The sequence below is a fragment of the Amblyomma mixtum genome, chromosome 3 (genome assembly GCF_055824585.1).
Source record: "Amblyomma mixtum isolate Tamu chromosome 3, ASM5582458v1, whole genome shotgun sequence".
In the NCBI taxonomy this organism is placed as follows: domain Eukaryota; kingdom Metazoa; phylum Arthropoda; class Arachnida; order Ixodida; family Ixodidae; genus Amblyomma; species Amblyomma mixtum.
The window spans coordinates 370,698,418-370,714,481 of NC_143014.1; the positions used below are offsets into that span (position 1 = coordinate 370,698,418).

Below are 16,064 nucleotides of genomic sequence, written 5' to 3' on the forward strand. Positions count from 1 at the left end.
GATGACAGGGATGAAGAGCCCCTGCCACCAAAAAATTCGCTTAAGGAGAGGAAATCCGACGGGCCAGATTGGTGCTGGAAGATTTCATTCAGTACAACTAATATAATTTATAAAATGATAATTTTTGAATCATTTTGTTTGTGACCCAAGATGTGACCAGACTTATCTCGATTGATCATGTGCAATGAACAACTGCTTCCACATTTTACAGTGCCAACGTCAACCATGGCTACGACACCAGCCCCCATTATTTTGAACCAGCCCCACAGCCACCCATGTTCAACGGTTCACGTGGCGAGGATCCTGAAGAGTAGCTGGAGCAGTTTGAATATGTCGCCATATTCAACAGTTGGGATGACAATACTAAAGTGAGCCACATTTTCTTCGCCCGAGAAGGCCCAGCCAGAATTTGGCTCGAAAACCACGAGGATTCTCTGGCGATGTGGGAATCATTCAAGCAAGAGTTCCTCAAGGCATTCACAAGTATCGTCAGGAATGAAAGAGCGCAGCTGCTCTTACACTCATGCATCCAACACCCGAACAAGTCAGTGACCGCATATGTAGAAGACTTGAAGCGCCTTTTTCGACGGGTAGATCCTGACATGGTGGAAGAGAAGAAGGTGGAGCTTTTGATGCGTGGTGCTAAAAAGGCACTTTTGTTGGTCTGACCTGCAATCCACCGAAGGCTGTCACTGAATTCACCAGTGAAGTGGCCGCCATTGAGAAAACCTTAGAAGCACATACCCGCCATTTCCGTCGACAGCTCCAAGTGCTGCTCTCGACGACCCTCTCGGATGGCACAGCATTCGGAGGCAACCTGCGAGACGTCATCTGCAAAATTGTGCCGGAAGAGGTGCGTTACCTGCTACCACCTTCCAAACAGCCTCAAGTAGTGACCCTTGAGGAAACCGTCGACGAAGAAGTGCAGCATGCGCTTGGCTCCCCGCCATCGAAGCCTCCAGCTGAAGCTCCGGCCATGACCTACGCCGCTGCAGTACACCATCCTTAACCCCGACACACTGTAAGTCCTCCTCTTTGATGTGGACCAGCGGCTCCCGAACGTCGCCCCCTTGCCTCCGCCCGCCCTGCCCACAAAGTTCGCTCAAGCCCGAGGAAATGCGACGCCTGGAGGACTTCCAACAACTGCCCGCTGTGCTTCCATTGTGGTGAAGCTGGCCATATTCTTCGTCACTGCCCATACCAACGTATCTGGTTTTGATTTGAACGAAAACATCTTCGACGGAGGTCCGTCTGGTTGGGTTTTTGAGATAGTTTAGAGAAAAAACTGATGTCAACCAATATTTTAATTTTGCGCAACATTTCGGGACCAACTCGGTTCCTTCTTCAGGGGTGAGTAAAGTGTGCCAGGCTGCTAGCACACTTTAGTCACCCCTGAAGAAGGAACCGAGTTGGTCCCGAAACGTTGGGCAAAATTGAAATATTGGTTGGCGTCAGTTTTTTTCTCTCAACTCTCTGGTTTTGCTATTGATGCACCCCAACCAGGCTTCGGCCAATGCCCGCAAAAAATCGACAACTACCTGCATCGAGAGGAGCATGTGCCTAGCCACCTCTCCCGCTCACTATTGCCATCAGCCTCGCGCTTCGCATCGCCATGCCGCAGCTACGCAGTGGCTTTTCGTGGAAGGTCCCCCAGCCCCCTCAGGGGAAATTAAAGAAAGCAACCTTTGGAGGTGAGGTTGCTCACCAGTGAAATGATGAAGATCCTCCACCGACCAACCATATGCAGACGCCACGCCCAAAACGCCGATGCTGCACACAAACATCAGCTCGATCACAACACAGTCTGACTTCAGAATGACGCTGCCACAAGAAAGGCCCGACAGCACACCTGACCCGTGGTTCACATGACCGATGAAGCCGTGACCCGGCAATGAGGACAACATGCAACGCAAGAGCCAGGACCTCTGACTTAGTGGCTGTCGACGACTGCAAAGTTGCCGCTCTAGTCTACACATGAGCTGATTATTCGGTGATGAATGGAACATTTTGCCGCCAGCTGAAGAAGGTCATGACTGCTTGAGATGGCCCACAAATCCGCACCACAGGAGGCCACCTCATTACGCCATCGAGACGATGCACAGTGCGAGTGACTGTCAAGGGACATACTTATCCTGCGACCTTTGTTGTGTTACAACAATGTTCCCATGAAGTGATCTTGGGCATGGATTTCCTTAATTACAGTGGAGACCACTTATAGCGTAACCGCTTTTAGAGCAGAACTGGTTATAACGCGGGTTTTTCTGACCACCAGTATTCCTGCCATAGAACTTAATGTATAGGCAGACCGCTTAATACGCAGGCGCGAAAAACAGAATACCGGTTAAAGCGCGGTTTTTGGCAGGCGAAGGGTGCAGCCTGCACGGCAGACACATCGCTGGGACGCGCGCGACGAAAAGAGAAGAGCGAGAGAGAGGGAGAAGAGCAGGCGGACCCGGCGGCCTCGAAGAGTCCAAAGGAAGGGGAGGCGCGTACGTCATGCTGGCAGCGCCCAATCCGGGCATGCGCTGAACAGAGTGCGGGGTAGAAGCAGTAGCGCCGCTGTCATTTTTATGATTTTTTTTCCAACAGTTTCTTTGTTGTGTTCAGTGCGTGCTTGTCGTGCTCTCTGCTTCTGCTGCCATGGCGTCGGCGTCTTCAAGCGACGTGAAGTAGCGGAAAGCATTATCGCTTCAAACGAAGGAATACGTTATCAAGGGCATTTAGAGCGGGCTGAAGAAGGCAGCGGTAGCTGCAAAGTGCAGCATATTGGACACAACCGTGTCGACGATCTTTAAAAATCGGGACAAGGTGCGGCAGCAACTGCGGCAAGATTGTAGTTCGCTGTCGCGGAAGAGAATTCGTGCATCGAAGTACGAGGACGTGGATGCAGCGCTCTTCAGATGGTTTAAAGAAGTTAGGGCTCAGAGCATACCAGTAAGAGGCCCGATGCTCCAGCAAAAAGCTAGGTGCCTGGGTGTTCTTTTGGGCCACAATGACTTCACCCCTCTTAATGGATGGATACAGCGTTTCAAGGACCGCCATGGCATCAGCTGCAAAGCTTTGTGCGGTGAAAGCAGAGAGGTGAACGACGAGACCATCGCAGTCTGGCTCCACTTAAATTTAGGAACCATTCTCTCGACGTATACGGACAGAGACATTTATAATGCCAACGAAGCAGGCTTATTTTATAACCTGCTGCCCAACCGTACTCTCGCGCTGAAAGGCGAACCCTGCTCGGGCCGCAAGGCTTCAAAGGAACGTGTAACTGTTCTTTTCGCTAATATGGACGGCACCGATAAGCGTCGCCTGTTCGTCATTGGCAAATCGGCGAGGCAACGTTGTTTCAAAAGCGTGAGTACCTGCCAGTGATGTATAAAGCAAACAAGAAAGCATCAGCCGTGGCAGTAATTTCCAAGTAAGGTCTGGATAGTTGAGAAAAAAAAAGCCAGAGATAAGGCTAGCGTTTTTCCGCCACTGCCGCCTGTGTCACGAGCTCCGATTCTGCCACCAGGAGCGCGACAGCAGTTCCACGAAGTCTAACATAAAGCTGGATGTGAGGTTCCGAAGCCGTGGCAGTAATTTCCAAGTAAGGTCTGGATAGTTGAGAAAAAAAAAGCCAGAGATAAGGCTAGCATTTATCCGCCGCTGCCGCCTGTGTTACGAGCTCCGATTCTGCAACCAGGAGCGTGACAGCAGTTCCACGAAGTCTGTGACATGAAGCTGGACGTGAGGTTTCGAAGCCGTGGCAGTAATTTCCAAGTAAGGTCTGGATAGTTGAGAAAAAAAAGCCAGAGATAAGGCTAGCGTTTATCCGCCGCTGCTGCCTGTGTTACGAGCTCCGATTCTGCCACCAGGAGCGTGACAGCAGTTCCACGAAGTCTGTGACATAAAGCTGGACGTGAGGTTCCGAAGCCGTGGCAATAATTTCCAAGTAAGGTCTGGATAGTTGAGAAAAAAAAAGCCGGAGATAAGGCTAGCGTTTTTCCGCCGCTGCCGCCTGTGTCACGAGCTCCGATTCTGCCACCAGGAGCACGACAGCAGTTCCACGAAGTCTAACATAAAGCTGGACGTGAGGTTCCGAAGCCGTGGCAGTAATTTCCAAGTAAGGTCTGGATAGTTGAGAAAAAAAAAGCCAGAGATAAGGCTAGCGTTTATCCGCCGCTGCCGCCTGTGTTACGAGCTCCGATTCTACCACCAGGAGCGTGACAGCAGTTCCACGAAGTCTGTGACATAAAGCTGGAGGTGAGGTTCCGAAGCCGTGGCAGTAATTTCCAAGTAAGGTCTGGATAGTTGAGAAAAAAAAAGCCAGAGATAAGGCTAGCGTTTTTCCGCCGCTGCCGCCTGTGTCACGAGCTCAGATTCTGCCACCAGGAGCGCGACAGCAGTTCCACGAAGTCTGTGACATAAAGCTGGGCGTGAGGTTCCGAAGCCATGGCAGTAATTTCCAAGTAAGGTCTGGATAGTTGAGAAAAAAAAAAGCCAGAGATAAGGGTAGCTTTCTTCTGCCGCTGCCGCCTGTTTCACGAGCTCCGATTCTGCCACCAGGGGCACGACAGCAGTTCCACGAAGTCTGTGACATAAAGCTGGATGTGAGGTTCCAAAGCCGTGGCAGTAATTTCCAAGTAAGGTCTGGATAGTTGAGAGAAAAAAAGCCGGAGATAAGGCTAGCGTTTTTCCGCCGCTGCCGCCTGTGTCACGAGCTCCGATTCTGCCACCAGGAGCACGACAGCAGTTCCACGAAGTCTAACATAAAGCTGGACGTGAGGTTCCGAAGCCGTGGCAGTAATTTCCAAGTAAGGTCTGGATAGTTGAGAAAAAAAAAAGCCAGAGATAAGGCTAGCGTTTATCCGCCGCTGCCGCCTGTGTTACCAGCTCCGATTCTGCCACCAGGAGCGTGACAGCAGTTCCACGAAGTCTGTGACATAAAGCTGGACGTGAGGTTCCGAAGCCGTGGCAGTAATTTCCAAGTAAGATCTGGATAGTTGAGAAAAAAAAAGCCAGAGATAAGGCTAGCGTTTATCCGCCGCTGCTGCCTGTGTTACGAGCTCCGATTCTGTCACCAGGAGCGTGACAGCAGTTCCACGAAGTCTGTGACATAAAGCTGGACGTGAGGTTCCGAAGCAGTGGCAGTAATTTCCAAGTAAGGTCTGGATAGTTGAGAAAAAAAAAGCCGGAGATAAGGCTAGCGTTTTTCCGCCGCTGCCGCCTGTGTCACGAGCTCCGATTCTGCCACCAGGAGCACGACAGCAGTTCCACGAAGTCTAACATAAAGCTGGACGTGAGGTTCCGAAGCCGTGGCAGTAATTTCCAAGTAAGGTCTGGATAGTTGAGAAAAAAAAAGCCAGAGATAAGGCTAGCGTTTATCCGCCGCTGCCGCCTGTGTTACGAGCTCCAATTCTGCCACCAGGAGCGTGACAGCAGTTCCACGAAGTCTATGACATAAAGCTGGACGTGAGGTTCCGAAGCCGTGGCAGTAATTTCCAAGTAAGGTCTGGATAGTTGAGAAAAAAAAAGCCGGAGATAAGGCTAGCGTTTTTTCGCCGCTGCCGCCTGTGTCACGAGCTCCGATTATGCCACCAGGAGCACGACAGCAGTTCCACGAAGTCTAACATAAAGCTGGATGTGAGGTTCCGAAGCCGTGGCAGTAATTTCCAAGTAAGGTCAGGATAGTAGAGAAAAAAAAAGCCAGAGATAAGGGTAGCGTTCTTCTGCCGCTGCCGCCTGTTTCACGAGCTCAGATTCTGGCACCTGGAGCGCGACAGCAATTCAAAGAAGTCTGTGACATAAAGCTGGACGTGAGGTTCCAAAGCCGTGGCAGTAATTTCCAAGTAAGGTCAGGATAGTTGAGAAAAAAAAAGCCAGAGATAAGGGTAGCGTTCTTCCGCCGCTGCCGCCTGTTTCACGAGCTCCGATTCTGGCACCAGGAGCTCGACAGCAATTCGAAGAAGTCTGTGACATAAAGCTGGACGTGAGGTTCCGAAGCCGTGGCAGTAATTTCCAAGTAAGGTCAGGATAGTAGAGAAAAAAAAAGCCAGAGATAAGGGTAGCATTCTTCTGCCGCTGCCGCCTGTTTCACGAGCTCAGATTCTGGCACCTGGAGCGCGACAGCAATTCAAAGAAGTCTGTGACATAAAGCTGGACGTGAGGTTCCAAAGCCGTGGCAGTAATTTCCAAGTAAGGTCAGGATAGTTGAGAAAAAAAAGCCAGAGATAAGGGTAGCGTTTTTCCGCCGCTGCCGCCTGTTTCACGAGCTCCGATTCTGGCACCAGGAGCCCGACAGCAATTCGAAGAAGTCTGTGACATAAAGCTGGACGTGAGGTTCCGAAGCCGTGGCAGTAATTTCCAAGTAAGGTCAGGATAGTTGAGAAAAAAAAAAGCCAGAGATAAGGGTAGCGTTCTTCTGCCGCTGCCGCCTGTTTCACGAGCTCCGATTCTGGCACCAGGAGCGCGACAGCAGTTCCACGAAGTCTGTGACATAAAGCTGGACGTGAGGTTCCGAAGCCATGGCAGTAATTTCCAAGTAAGGTCTGGATAGTTGAGAAAAAAAAAGCCAGAGATAAGGCCAGCCTTTTTCCGCCGCTGCCGCCTGTGTCACAAGCTCCAATTCTGCCACCAGGAGCGCGACAGCAGTTCCACGAAGTCTGTGACATAAAGCTGGACGTGAGGTTCCGAAGCCATGGCAGTAATTTCCAAGTGAGGTCTGGATAGTTGAGAAAAAAAAAAGCCAGAGATAAGGCCAGCGTTTTTCCGCCGCTGCCGCCTCTGTCACGAGCTCCTATACTGCCACCAGGAGCGCGACAGCAGTTCCACGAAGTCTAACATAAAGCTGGACGTGAGGTTCCGAAGCCGTGGCAGTAATTTCCAAGTAAGGTCTGGATAGTTGAGAAAAAAAAAAGCCAGAGATAAGGCTAGCGTTCATCCGCTGCTGCCGCCTGTGTTACGAGCTCCGATTCTACCACCAGGAGCGTGACAGCAGTTCCACGAAGTCTGTGACATAAAGCTGGACGTGAGGTTCCGAAGCCGTGGCAGTAATTTCCAAGTAAGGTCTGGATAGTTGAGAAAAAAAAGCCAGAGATAAGGCTAGCATTTTTCCGCCGCTGCCGCCTGTGTGACGAGCTCTGATTCTGCCACCAGGAGCGCGACAGCAGTTCCACGAAGTCTGTGACATAAAGCTGGACGTGAGGTTCCGAAGCCGTGGCAATAATTTCCAAGTAAGGTCTGGGTAGTTGAGAAAAAAAAAGCCAGAGATAAGGGTAGCGTTCTTCCGCCGCTGCCGCCTGTTTCACGAGCTCCGATTCTGGCACCAGGAGCTCGACAGCAATTCGAAGAAGTCTGTGACATAAAGCTGGACGTGAGGTTCCAAAGCCGTGGCAGTAATTTCCAAGTAAGGTCAGGATAGTTGAGAAAAAAAAAGCCAGAGATAAGGCTAGCGTTTATCCGCCGCTGCCGCCTGTGTTACGAGCTCCGATTCTACCACCAGGAGCGTGACAGCAGTTCCACGAAGTCTGTGACATAAAGCTGGACGTGAGGTTCCGAAGCCGTGGCAGTAATTTCCAAGTAAGGTCTGGATAGTTGAGAAAAAAAAAGCCGGAGATAAGGCTAGCGTTTTTCCGCCGCTGCCGCCTATGTCACGAGCTCCGATTATGCCACCAGGAGCACGACAGCAGTTCCACGAAGTCTAACATAAAGCTGGATGTGAGGTTCCGAAGCCGTGGCAGTAATTTCCAAGTAAGGTCAGGATAGTTGAGAAAAAAAAAAGCCAGAGATAAGGGTAGCGTTCTTCTGCCGCTGCCGCCTGTTTCACGAGCTCAGATTCTGGCACCTGGAGCGCGACAGCAATTCAAAGAAGTCTGTGACATAAAGGTGGACGTGAGGTTCCAAAGCCGTGGCAGTAATTTCCAAGTAAGGTCAGGATAGTTGAGAAAAAAAAAGCCAGAGATAAGGGTAGCGTTCTTCCGCCGCTGCCGCCTGTTTCACGAGCTCCGATTCTGGCACCAGGAGCTCGACAGCAATTCGAAGAAGTCTGTGACATAAAGCTGGACGTGAGGTTCCAAAGCCGTGGCAGTAATTTCCAAGTAAGGTCAGGATAGTTGAGAAAAAAAATAGCCAGAGATAAGGGTAGCGTTCTTCTGCCGCTGCCGCCTGTTTCACGAGCTCCGATTCTGGCACCAGGAGCACGACAGCAGTTCCACGAAGTCTGTGACATAAAGCTGGACGTGAGGTTCCGAAGCCGTGGCAGTAATTTCCAAGTAAGGTCTGGATAGTTGAGAAAAAAAAAGTCGGAGATAAGGCTAGCGTTTTTCCGCCGCTGCCGCCTGTGTCACGAGCTCCGATTATGCCACCAGGAGCACGACGGCAGTTCCACGAAGTCTAACATAAAGCTGGACGTGAGGTTCCGAAGCCGTGGCAGTAATTTCCAAGTAAGGTCAGGATAGTTGAGAAAAAAAAAAGCTAGAGATAAGGGTAGCTTTCTTCTGCCGCTGCCGCCTGTTTCACGAGCTCCGATTCTGGCACCTGGAGCGCGACAGCAATTCGAGGAAGTCTGTGACATAAAGCTGGACGTGAGGTTCCAAAGCCGTGGCAGTAATTTCCAAGTAAGGTCAGGATAGTTGAGAAAAAAAAAGCCAGAGATAAGGGTAGCGTTCTTCTGCTGCTGCCGCCTGTTTCACGATCCGATTCTGGCACCAGGAGCGCGACAGCAGTTCCACGAAGTCTGTGACATAAAGCTGGATGTGAGGTTCCGAAGCCGTGGCAGTAATTTCCAAGTAAGGTCTGGATAGTTGAGAAAAAAAAGCCAGAGATAAGGGTAGTGTTCTTCTGCTCTGAGCCAATATTACAATCATTCAAGACAACTGTTCAAAGTGTTACTTCGTCATATTGGAATGGACATCAGCCACACAGAGTTAGTCTATTACAGTTCGCTTCTTGGGTAGAACTATTGGCATGGTTCATATCCTAAAACGTTTCATCCGGTTTAGACCGGTCAGCGTCACCACTGGAGAGAGCCTCACTGCGAGTGTTCTATCAAGGCTTCAAGAGTTGGCATTAAAAATGTATGACTGTCATGGCCTTGGCTGTGAAAATGGTGCAGACATGAAGAGGGGAAATATAAGGTACAAGTGAGAATTCTTTGGCTGAATTCCGGAGCATATTTTGTCCATGTGGATGCCATTCACTGAATCTTGCCATTGGGGATGCTACAGCATCTTTAAGAGAATCTCACTCTTTTTCAAACAGGTACAACATTAATGTGGCCATTCAGGATGCACTTTGTACAATTGTACACACTTAAAGTTTTTCCATCATCATGTCATACTTGTTACTTTAACGCAAAATTAAATGATAACGAATATAATTAGTGTCAAAATGTTTGTATCTACCTTTGTAAAGGTAGGGCAACAAAAAGAGTGAGTACTCGCATGCAGAGCCATAAAGTGGTGGCATCCATCTTCATCACTTGTTGATGTTGTAGCTTCGCATTGCTAAAGCGAGGTGACCCTAGCGGTCCACGGTGATGCGTCTGCGAATGCTCACTGGACGCATTAATGCACCAAAACGTATTTTGTAAACTTTGAAAGTCGTTAGAAGTTTGTGTGCACAGTTCTGGACACCACCACTGAAGTCGAATAACAAAAAAAAGAAGTGCCCTGTTGTGTATGGAAGACCAAATGGTATCGCAGTTTTTACTGTATGTGACTTTACTATAGCGGGGTTCTACTATACAAGCAAAAATGTACATGGGATGCGAGTGTAGTGTTCTGAGAGAACTACAGCTTATGGTGCTAAGCAGCATTAAACAAACCATGCTGGGATTCGTAGAGTAAGTCCTAAATATGTCTGTTCTGGGTCGGCTTGCTTTTCCGAGTGGTTTTCTGTATGGTGCCACCAATGCTGTGCTGCTGGCAGTCAGCGATGCAGACAGCAGTTGAAAAAATTTGAAAAATGCGAAAGCATTTGAGTTTGAACTTCGGCAACTTTTTTTTTTACAAGTCACCCTTGTCATGTGACACTTATCACGTGACCCTTAAATCACGACAACTTTTTTTACTAGTCATTGTTATCTAACATCAGTACATATCTCCAACGCGCCTTACTATCGTATACACCACAGCGCGTTCACTTTGTGCCCCTCTAACATTCGTTGTGTTCCCGCCTGGCACAGAAATCGCCTGGGTCCAAACTGCTATGCCGGCAAATTTATTTTTTCAAATGGTCATTTTCGTGCGGACACGCTCTAATGACATGCTCTTTTGACAGGTCCTGTGCACGCCACCCATGTCAAGACAAGAAATGCTTTCGCATTAAAACGTACATTTGCTGAGAATGACAACAGTTGAAATGCATGCTTGCTTGCTCCACGCAGTGATAGTACTAAGATTTAAAAAAGTCAAGAGATGATGATTCTGTTTCCAAAAGCCTGCTTTTATTTGCAAACCACCATCAAAAATGGCGGTTTTTGCAAAGCTGCCTCATTTCTTCTGTCGGCCCAGAATTCCGCCTTAAAACCCCAGGTGTTTAACAAAGATGGAAATTTTTGAAGTTAACTATATTTTGCTATATTTTGTGACCCATGCAAAACTTAGCCTGTGAATATAATGAGGTAGCATAACCAAATCTTAGAACGCTGATCTCTACAAAGCGCCCCTTATGTTTGTGAACATGCCTGGGTCCATAGCTGCAGGACAAGAAAACAGTTGATTGCGTGCATGTGGCTACTAGTGGAATTATGCATAACTTTTTTTTCTTCCTTGCTTGATTGCTGCTTTTTATGTCTTGCATCAACGCCTATTAGGTCATGCAGGTATTCATAGTAATAAATAGTTGCAACTATGTTTAATTTTTTAGGAAGTAACTTTTCCCACTGACAGCTGGTGCTGAGAGGTAATTATAAACGCAAGCCTTTTGATAGGTTGTCACCTGCACAAAGGGTCATGTAATCATGGAAATAGCATTTTATCCCTGGCTATAGTGACTCAGTGGCTTTGGAATTAGGCTGCTGATCTTAAGGTTGTCGGTTCGATACCGGCAGGGGCAAAATACAAAATGTGTGGTGTCAGTGCAACTCCAGGTAGTCTAAATTAATCCTCAGTTTTCCACTAGGCATCCCTCATAACCCCCCCATGTGTTGGTTCAGGATGTTCTCTCTGTGCAACCTGCAGGAAGAAGCGCAAGGCCACTCTCCTGGACCGTTGGGTCGTCCGTGGCTCCAGTAATCCCGACGACGCGGGCGTGGGACCAAGCCACCGGGAGAGGTAAAGTTCGCTGTTCTCCCTACTCATTTGCTGCTTCACAGTGGGAGTGAATGGTGTGTGGGATTTCCAAGAGGTCAAGCTTTTGTGGGGATGTCCTGACTCCGTCTTGACTTTCTAGTCTCGACTTGCCCAAGATGGGGCAGGCATTTGTCTCAGATTTAGGCTTACATGCACTGAGACTTCATTGTATACATGCATATCCCAAACATCAAACTCTAAAGCCCTCATGAAGGAACGGTTTTCATTAGGGGATGTTCCTGAAACTTATTGTGCCATACCGGCAAGCCAAGCTGTTGCCTATTTCGATTAAATCAATGCTAGAAACTAGTCCAAGAAGGATTAGCGCGCACTGAACCACGTTGCTTGATTCGTTGTCTGAGCAGATCGTTGGCGCATTCAGGCAATGTTTTCAGTGTTTTGCGACAAAAATTTACCTTAGGAGAGCACTTTAACCAAATGTTGGCATGCTAATGAGATAGCAGAGCCTCGAAGTGTCATTTTGTTAATGTTACTGAGAGAGCATGGGAGTAACAACCTTCCACGCTGTAGTGGAATACTTGCAGGACCATGACAGCGCAGCTCTTCTCAGGTACCCAGTGTGAACTAAGCACTGCTTGTTGATTCATTGAACACGCACAATATAACGCGTGGCACATTTCAAGCACCAACTATTTTTGCATGACTGTCTTTGTAATCGCAGGCCTTATTGCAGCATTCGTGTATGGTGCTTTGTTAGCCACGGAGAGCGCGGAGGGGGGTGTGCAGGCTGATATAATAATTTCATACGAATCCCTTTCATTTCTGATTCTTTTCTGCATTTTGATTGCCTGGTGCCTTCGCTGTTTCTGGAATTTAGTTAAGCTGACAGCTGAATGGTAAGACTTGAGTGGAAGAGGCCGAAAAGAATTGTATCACAATAGCCTTACATTCATTACACGCTTTCCATCCAGTGCTTACAAACAAAGAGCATGAGGTGTGGTTAATCACACTGGGAAGGCATTGCACAGAAAAAAACGACCTCATTTTCCTCGCTTTCCTGATGTACACAAGAGTAGAAATCCCTTTAAAGCAGCACATGGCCAATGATGAAATTTATGAATGTGAAAAAAAAAAATGCAAATGGGCACAGCTTTTTCAGTTAAAACTCAAGCGGCCAGTGACTGGCAAACTTTTCTATCTTGTTTTATAGACAGTCACAAGGTCCTGCTTACCTTCAATGTTGAATGTGTAAGGTTGTGCTTCTAGATTTGTCTTCATTGTCGATGTCATCAATTTCAAATTCTCTCCAAAGCACAAGTTTACAATCTACTCCTCTGCCCTCACGCTAGCCACTTTGAAATGCCAGACGGTGGTTTTCCTTCACACCCTTTAGAAATGAGACTGCTTGGTTGACACATTGTTGCTACTATCGACAAACAAGTGTGAGTTTGTCAAGAAATATTAAAACGAGTGAGATTCCACCTAGGCTGACCCAGTAAGCTAGTCCTCCGTAACTCCGCCATGTTGGGTCAATTGAAAATGCCCCCTGTAGGTCTTGAAAATCGCCAATACTTTTGCCCTAAAAGAACCAGCAAGAATCAAAGCCATGTACTTGGTGAAGAGTCTCAAAACAGGCTTTAAACTGCGTATGTAAAAACAAATTTCACGGTGAGATATTTCTAGTCAATGTCAGTGTCGCTACATGCAGTGTAAGAGTACACTTGCACACGTGTAGCCTTCGCTACTGGCAGGTCTCAATGTGGGATAGGGCGTGGCAGCGTTCTGGTGACGGGGCACTCCTTGCAAGGTGTTGTTGGTTAACCACTGTTCCAGCGCCTGCGTGAGAGGGGTTGTTAGGAGCTTTGCATTGTTTGTAGTGCATGAAAAGATGCACTAACAGCCCAGGGTTCCCTGTCCCGCGCCACATTGTGCTGAAATGGCACTGTGCCAAACCTGCTCTGAGCAAGACTTAGGCAGAAAGAAAACGTGGGAGATCATTGTTAGTTCTGCACCACTGATGTAGTTAAAACAGAATAATTCCAAAAACTTGAAATATAAACGAAATTGGGCCTGAACCAGAGCTGATGCCACCATTCCCATGGCTGTTTCCTTGCCTTGAGTAAATGATTTTGTTCCTCGTAATCAGTGCAGGTGTCTGTGGTTGTCCCAAGTGAACAGACTGCTGGTGCTGGCTGGTTTGCTAGACATAACTGCAGTGGCATGTACTAGCCAATAGCTAGATTCCTTGTCTAGAGTAGTTATCACTGTTTACGTTTGAAACACCGCTAGTAGACATGTAGCTGAAGGACTTTAATGAAGAAAATGCGTACTGCATGTCCATGCCATCACCATGCAGACATGTTGGTTGTGTTACGAATATAGAAAAAGCTGTAAGTGTTATCAGTTCGAGTGCAGGTGACAGCTTTTAGGGTTGGATACTCCATGTGTATTGGGACCTACCAACTCCGAAACAGCCTTTTTTTTAGAACTCATGTCTCTTGTTGCTTATAACATGCCCAATGCGTGAATTCTGTTGAAAGGCTTTAATTTTGTAGTGGGTGACTGGGTGCAGTGGACACACTAAAAAAAAACCGTCACTAATAATCAGTTACGCAGGTTTTGGAGTTATTTTATTCCGAATATGTGTAATCAACACCAATAATAAGCATGCAGCTGGAATCCTACTTACCAATTCACCTGTATATTCATTTTTTAACACAGAATACACAGCACTATTCAAATTGACATGGTGACGAAGACGTCTAATGCTCAAATTTGTGTTTTGACTCACCCAAATGCTTTTTTTACCTGCACCAATATAACTGCGCCACTTCAGTCACTGCAAAAAAGAAGAAAAAAGGTGGCTTGCGAACTCAGTGACAGCTATTTGTTGAAAAGAGCAGGCTTGCTATAGTGTTATATAATGCTACTAAAAGAAAAAAATACACTGGAAATGAGTGTCTATGGTTCAGTTATATTTGTGCTTATATGGTGCATTATTGACAGTCCATCAGCCAACAGTACAAAACAATTTAGGGATGTGCAAATACTTGTTCAAACTGTAAAGTATTCAATTCCATCTGAATGTTTGGAATTTCAAATCTCAGAAGTATTCGTCTCGAGCAAATAGTGTTTGTGGGACAGTTGAGTGTGCCTCCTCTGGGATGGTGCAGCCAAAGCCCCGACACTATGCAGACTCCCTAGGCTTACGCGCTACGCACCCGCACATATGCCGGAGCCAGTGTGCACATGCACATGGCAGCAGACGTGAGCAGGTGCAAGTGCGGCGCCCAGATCTGTACCTACGAGATGTCTGCGGTCCCATGAGGCGAGTCTAAGCTGCCGCTATTCTCTGAGTAAAAATCGCTAATCAAGCATGATGGCATGAACACGAAGGGAGCTAGCATCAGGCACATAGGGATGGGTGCCCCTTTCTGACACCTGGCACGGGGCGGCACTGGGTGCGTAGTGCATATAAAGTCACTAGGATGGGAAAACTGCTGTGACCGTCGGTGGCAGTTCTGACCCGCCGCCATATTTCGTCCAGCTTGGCTGACACAAGGGCCGAGCGGTGTGGATTTTCTGTAGAATAACGCATGCTTTACGAATCGGGTGTGCTTTTACAGCAGCAAATGAAGCATACCGTTGCTCTCTTGCTAATTAGGGAAAAAAGGGCGGCACTTATTGCTTGGGTATGCGTACATTCGTACTGTTGTGATGAAAAATGCGAACTGTACAGTGCCAGTGCACCCCGTCATGCGCATTTATTTTCATAACGCTTGTAACCTGACTGGTAATAAAAAGACGCCAGAGTCGTCCATGATGCAGTCATAGACAACTGTAGTGTTTTTTATTACCACCAAGGTTAGAGCACAATGAAAACAAATGTGAACACAGGAGAACACAGGCGCCACACTGTTCGCATCTTTTTTACCACCGCTGTGCATGATGAATTACTTGAATCAGAAATGGACGTCGGCAGAGGTGACTGGCGAGGAGATGGCGCCCCCCTTTCTTTTTCCAACTTAATGTGAGAAAAAACAGTAGGCATAGCATTCCATTTCAGCTTCTTTACATCCACTCTGACTTTCTCGAACTGATCTGGAGAGAAGTGGTCCCGAAAGAAATAGCATAAAGATGTACGAGTTTGAACCCAGTGGGCACTGAAATTCTCTTCGAAATTCCTGGGGACATTTGAGGCATCCTGCGGGGCATTCAGGGGCGTTTCAAGGCCCATTGGGAACCGCCGGTAATAAATGTTTAAATAGATTTAGTGGATAAACTGTAATGCCTTTGTTCTTGTTCCTGTTCATTTTTACCAAGTAAAAAAAATGTTAACCGCATATGTAATGACTAGGCAATTAAATATTCCTCCAAGGTGTTGACAGGAACACAATGGACACGGCCAGCGATACGTGTAGCAGTGTCCTGTGTTACTGTTGCTAGTGTGTCCACCTTTTCAGAGAGGCGTGTGAATAAATGAAAAACACATTTTCAGTTGAGTGATGGTTCAAAACCCACAAAGGAAACAGCAGTGTTGGTACTGTGCAAGCAGTCACATAGCTGAGCATACAGGATTGTGTATTGTGAGGACGTAGTCATGTGTCGTAATCAGTGGGCTTCTTCGATTATCCGCCTCTGGCAGCCCGCGGGTTGCTTGCGGGCTGCCCGAGCGCGCTCGATTTTCTCGGGTTGCTCTGCCCACTTCCGGTGGCTGCCCGGAACGCGTTAGTTTTTCTCTGGCTGGGCGGTTTCGGGCTGCCAGCCGGCGGCCAGACTCGCCAGGACGATTTTGTGCTGGCAGAGCTCGGGCAGCTAGCAGACGACAGAGAG

The 16,064-nt window shown here is 47.8% G+C and overlaps 1 protein-coding gene across 4 annotated transcripts in view; it reads left to right on the forward strand.

Moving 5' to 3' along the window:
- LOC149356754 (abasic site processing protein HMCES-like) overlaps positions 1 to 16,064 on the forward strand; it is a 113,705-nt gene that overhangs the window by 86,291 nt on the left and 11,350 nt on the right. For 3 of the 4 annotated variants that reach the window (XM_089584305.1, XM_089584307.1, XM_089584308.1), the window contains one exon: positions 11,160 to 11,252. In XM_089584305.1, coding sequence (XP_089440431.1) covers positions 11,160 to 11,252 — 93 coding nt within the window. Of the gene's footprint in view, positions 1 to 211; positions 1,285 to 11,159; positions 11,253 to 16,064 lie in introns of those variants that run through there. The other variant, XM_089584306.1, reaches the window with a different exon arrangement.